Here is a 5,693-nt window from a genome sequence, read left to right as displayed (position 1 = left end):
CAATCGTTTCTTGAGCTCCGTTCCACATATCCGACAATGCTTTCGGCAGCGTCGTCAATGGCTGCTTTGGCTGACCTCCAGCAGTCGTCAAGAGGGGCCCTATCGAGCTCGCCCTCATCCGGCAACGCTGCTTAAAGATGCTGCGCGTACGCATTATTAGGGTAACGACTGTTTATTTCGTTCATAACCACTAACAGTTGGCGCCAGCGGCAAAAATTGCAGACAACAACCTTTCGAACATTCAGTTTCTCTTACCGGCCGCCGAGCGGCGACACTGATGTTTGTATTCCTCTCACTGATCGCGCTACGCTGGATTCTCAAATTTCTCAAACTTTCAACACAAGCGCATGGAAGAATGGTAGTCGGAGAGCTGTCAAAACGTATGGAAAATAATGAAAATCGTAAATTGCTCGCAATTAGGAAACTGAATCAAAAAAGTAGTGATTAGAAATCAAGTGTAAAGTGAAAACATAACTTTTTGTGTTTAGTTCATCTTCCGAGGTGCTTTCTTTGCTTCAGGATTTCGTTTTTACTACCATTGAAAAAGAGCCATCTATTGCCTTTTCAGTATTGAATATCGCCCTATTGAACTGCTACATTACTTCAATTGTCATTATGACGTTGCCCACAGAACTGAATTGGACAACCCCTCGTCACTCGTTACATTGTGTCTTGGCTATCAGTGGATATACGTGTCACTTTTGTTATCAAGTGTTATCTGAAAAAAATGGACCTTGAAGAGAAGTGAAGTGCTGTGATTGCTTTGTTCCGAGCTGGAAAGCGTCAGAAGGACATCGTTCGTGAGCTGTCCGATTTACGTGTTTGCAGAAGTTTTGTGTACCGCACAGTTAAACGATACCTCGAGACCGGAAGTACCAAAAAACGGTATGATGGGGGACGTCGAGCTACTGTGGTCACACCTGCCATGGTGAAGATTGTCAATAAGCGCCTTGAGAGAAATCCTCGACGCAGTGCAACAAAATTGGCGGACCCAGACAACCAAAATGTACGCATAACAAAATCACCTGGAGGCTTTGTATGTGCAAAATTTCACTTATAAGATGTCGCGGAAAGGCCTTCTACGTACAAAAGTGGAGGCGATATGCGTACATATATTATGTGATGATCAATAACATACGCTGCGAGTGTATAAATATTCTACCGAAATAACCTGTGATCTTATGCGACTTAATATATGATAACAAATGTTGATTTGACAGCTGCTACGAATTGATTCGACTTACTTTGTACGAGTGTACGGGACGAAACAAAATGTACAAATGAACTCAGAAAAAGTTTTTTATGCGAGGAAACTCATCAATGTGACGAGTTTATTCACGGTGTTTTGCGGGTTTGATGTAATTAGTATGAATAAACGAGTTATAACGTGAACTTTCTTGCAATTTCTGGTTGTCTGGGAAGGATCTCAACATATCGGATCGAAGTATCCGTCGGATCTTGAAAGATAAACTTCAGACCAAGCCCTACAGGATCCAGAAGATTCAAGACCTTTCAGTGAAGCAGAAACAGGAACGGGTCACTGCTGAAGAGGGCCGCGGAAGGAAAGTTGGAGAATATCTTGTTTACTAACGAGAAACACTTCACCGTGCAGCAGTTTGTGAATAAGCAGAACGATAGAGTCTGGTTGCCTGAAAGATCACGAACCCGTGCCGACGTGCTGACGGCTACCAGGCGACAGAAACCAGCATCGGTGATGGTTTGGGTCGGAATCACCCGAGATGGCCGGACTCCGCTAGTTTTTGTCTCTGAAGGAGTTAAGATCAACCAAAATACGTATCGGGAAGTAGTTCTACAGAACGTCGTCGAACCGTGGGCACGTCGCCATTTTAGATCTAGGGATTGGGTTTTCCAACAGGACCGGCACCGGCTCACAAAGCGAAGAAAACACAGCACTGGATTATGGAACATTTTCCAGGGTTCATCTCTAGCTCGGAGTTGCCGGTGAATTCGCCGGACCTAAACCCTATGGACTTTGTTGTCTAGAGTATGCTGGAGGCCGAAGTCTGCTCTAAAAAACATGAAAGTGTGGAAGCCCTTAAGCGACATCTGGCGGCAGCGTGGGATAAAATACCTCAAGAGCACCTGCGGGCCTCGTACGATGCATTCCTTGATCGTCTGCGGCGAGTGGTTAAACTCAAGGGCGAACAAGTTGAATTCGACCAGTGAATTATTAAAAAGTTATTTGTTTTCTAGTAAAATTGAATGAATTTAAATTTTATTTCAAATGTTTTTGTTTTGATCAGTTTATCTGTTTGTTTCAATGTGTCACTTCAATTGCCGGACCCTGTATTCCACTGAGACCAGTGTGTGCCGATGAAAAATGACTGATTTTTTATTTTCAAAAAAATATATCTCAACAAAAACATACATCGCTGAAAATTTGACAGTAAACGTAAAATTTTCTGAACTTTCAAGAAGACATGCGGACAGCAATAGCCTCTTTGGTCCCGAGGCCTTCAAAACACGAAAAAACGGAAATTATTGGTTATTTTTGTGTAAAAAAAAAAAACAATTTTTATGAAATTTTATATTTTTCCTAAAATCTTTAGCTTTCAATTCGTCCAAGAAAATTGAAAATCGGTCAATCGGTTCAAGAGTTATTATACTTTTTAAAATTTTTTTTTGCAAAATCACTATTTTTCTGGTCATCCCATTTTGGAAATGGTCACCCTAATAACAAATCCAAGAACACGTATATCCTTATTTCGGATAAGGAACAAAATAGCAAATTTTCACCAAATTCGGTGACGGTGACTAGATCGGGTTTTTTTATGGAATGGCTGTACAGGTTGGACTCGATTATCCGGAGTATCGATTTTTTTCACTCCGGATGATCGAATCACTAAGAAAAAAAAAAGAATTCTTCGATAGAAGAACTTAAATTTAATCTAACGTTGTTTTATTTATATGATGCGGTAGCGTAGCCAGAAATTATTTCTAGGAACAGTAGTGGTCTTTACAAAAAAAAAAAACAATTTTCGACCAGTATACATAAAAAAACACTTTTTCAAACCCCCTTTTTTTCTTAAATACGTTCAAAACTGCTAAACTTTTGATATTGTATATTGCAATACCAAATTATCTCAGATTTATGCATACAATATGAAAAACAAGAACATCAAAAAACAAATTCCGTATAATCGAATCTCAAATTCTGGATAATCGAACCGCGGATAATCGAGACACCGGAAAATCGAGTCTCCGGATAATCGAGTCCGACCTGCATAACTGAAGTGAAATCGATCAACACACTGATTTTTGCGAGCTATCTAAATGTTTATGTCAAAAACGACCGTAAGTCGTAATTTGTGTCATTATGGGAGCTCTTCCAGGGGGATTTGAGTTCGAATCTTTCAACCTTCTGAACTATTGGGCCACCAAGTGTCTCAGTAGCTTAGTTGGTCAAAGCACTCTTCTAGCATACAAGAATTGTGGGTTCAAAACCCATGGAGTATGTGGATTTTTTCTTGATTTCATTTATAATTTATTCATCTTGACCACGCGTAGTAAGTTAATGAATTCCACAAAAAATGTCAGGAAATTGAAAAACTCAGTTAAAAGATAGTTTGTTTTGAGTGTTGAAAAGGTTCAAAAAAGACCCGAAGCCTTTGCTAAGATTTAACCAAAATCATTATAAAATTTCTAAATCCTAAAGCATCTGAATGAACGGATTTATTAAAATAGAACAAGATTCCAACTTCTCAGATTACTACGAATGCAAACTGCTGGATGGTCGATCAGTTTATTCATTCATTATCAACGTCTCACTCTAGTGTATGACGACGTAAAACCCAAACAACATTCTTACACTTATGCTCGATTCCGAAAGAGCGCATCAGTCAACTTGAGTCGGTGATAAAGAAAGCTACGCTAATGGCGCGTAAAGCCTATATTTTTCTGTAAGTACTCTATTGTTATAGTTTATAACATTGTAATTTTCGTCATTTTTTCAGATGTTTTTTAATCATTAACTACACTCCAACCGCGTTATCACGAGCTCTGCCAAACAGTCGGCTGCGAAATGAGGGGGTAACCAGTATCAGTCCCGAAAATTTCTCGGATTGTTTCGAATTTCCCAACACGAGAGAGCTTATTATCGACGGTCTCATTCATACGCATTGGAACGAATCGGCATTCGCACAATTGGTCGGTACAAAGTACCTTACACTGATCAATGGAACTATCCCTATGATAACATTCCGGTCCAGTAAGCTGTCGTCTTTATCCGTACTGCATACCAAACTGGAGTGGTTCGATGTATGGCCTGAGAAAAATCCAACTCTGAAAACCTTGCAAATCAGCCGAAACCGATTGCAGGAAGTCCCATCAAACATCAAATATCTGGTTGGATTAACGTTACTGGATCTGTCTCAAAATGAATTGGAATACGTAGATTTACAAAAGCTCAGCAGCCTGACGCAACTTAGAACCTTAGATTTGTCGGTGAACAAAATAGTGCTGATTGATGCCGAGCCTCAACTGAGGTTAAACAATTTAAGAAACCTGGACGTGAGCTACAACAAATTGGAGCGTTTCGATGCATTCCCGAGAACTTTCCCAGTATTGGACACAATCCGCCTGATCGGGAACAAGTGGACCTGTGAGTGGGTTGACCGTGCCAGAAGAAACATCATGGATAGGCGGATCGTAACGTTCGGAGTGGACTACGGATGTAACGAACATCGCCAGGGTGGATTGTGTTGTTATGGTGATTTGGTAATGGGTGGCACTACCGAAGCCAACGGACTGAAAGAGGGACCTCTGGTGCAAGAGATCTCCAAGTTGGTCAACGATTTGGCGGAAAATCCGATGGCAGCCTTTGGATCGGATCAAATGGCACTGGAACTTTTGACGCGCAACGATGGTCAGGATAAAATTCTCGTAGGTGTAAAACTAGACGACGTGAAGGTGTTTTTGCCGTAGTATAAGGTAGTTTTATGTTTTTTGTTGCATCACAGGTAGTGTTAATATATTGGAGAACATTGAGTTTTCTTTAATTATTGGTAATCTTTGTACTCATTCTGATCAAGATATACAATGAAAAAAACATCGAGAGAATGTTTCCATATTTTTTAAAACAAAATTTTTCCTAGTCTCCTTCTAGTTACACAGCGAAACAAAAATTACACTTTCGCGTGTCTCAAGGATCAAATTATGTGTTTCTAGTAGATTTTGGGTCGCTGAATCTGATGCCGTTCTCAGAAATGTTCCAGCACGTCACAATTTTTAGCTACAGGTCGCCAAAGTTGTATAAAACACTGGTTTTATTGATGTTTACATGAAATTTAAAGTATGATATATCAAACTTTTTTGTGATATAATCTACCAAACATGCTAAATAGGACTTGAACTTTCAATCTAGATACAAATCAGTTGAAATTTTACGATAAAATTTAGGTTAAATCGAATTTTTTCAACATGTTTGCCGTCTTCATATAAAATTCTTCGTTTCTCTTGTATGGCATAATACAATATTTTTCTGAACCACCAAAAAATAACATTTTACCATCGAAAATATTATGAACTTCGTTGATAATTATTGTTCTATACATAAAGTTTGAATTCTGTGACAAATTGAGCAAACAATTTGCCGTACAAGTTGGAAAACTTGCATGCAAGTTGGCTGAAACAGTCAATTTTAGCATTTTAAACCGTCAATATCTCAAAAACTA

The 5,693-nt window shown here is 39.3% G+C and overlaps 1 protein-coding gene across 1 annotated transcript; it reads left to right on the top strand.

Annotated features, from left to right (window-relative positions):
- The first annotated feature begins 3,823 nt into the window (after window positions 1-3,823).
- Window positions 3,824-5,070, top strand: LOC5568510 (leucine-rich repeat-containing G-protein coupled receptor 6). The gene is made up of 2 exons (XM_001652284.2): window positions 3,824-3,920; window positions 3,975-5,070. The coding sequence occupies exons 1-2, from the start codon at window positions 3,895-3,897 to the stop codon at window positions 4,942-4,944; spliced, it is 996 nt and encodes a 331-aa protein (XP_001652334.2). The 5' UTR covers window positions 3,824-3,894; the 3' UTR covers window positions 4,945-5,070.
- Window positions 5,071-5,693: the final 623 nt, after the last annotated feature.

Source organism: Aedes aegypti, chromosome 3, assembly GCF_002204515.2.
Source record: "Aedes aegypti strain LVP_AGWG chromosome 3, AaegL5.0 Primary Assembly, whole genome shotgun sequence".
Lineage (NCBI taxonomy): Eukaryota > Metazoa > Arthropoda > Insecta > Diptera > Culicidae > Aedes > Aedes aegypti.
This window is presented reverse-complemented; position numbering and strand designations above follow the sequence as displayed.

Bases quoted from the DNA above. Each gene is read 5' to 3' on its own strand.
- LOC5568510 (XM_001652284.2), top strand. From the start codon at position 3,895: ATGGCGCGTAAAGCCTATATTTTTCT. The intron at 3,921-3,974 runs GTAAGTACTCTA...TCATTTTTTCAG, and splicing joins CGTAAAGCCTATATTTTTCT to ATGTTTTTTAATCATTAACT.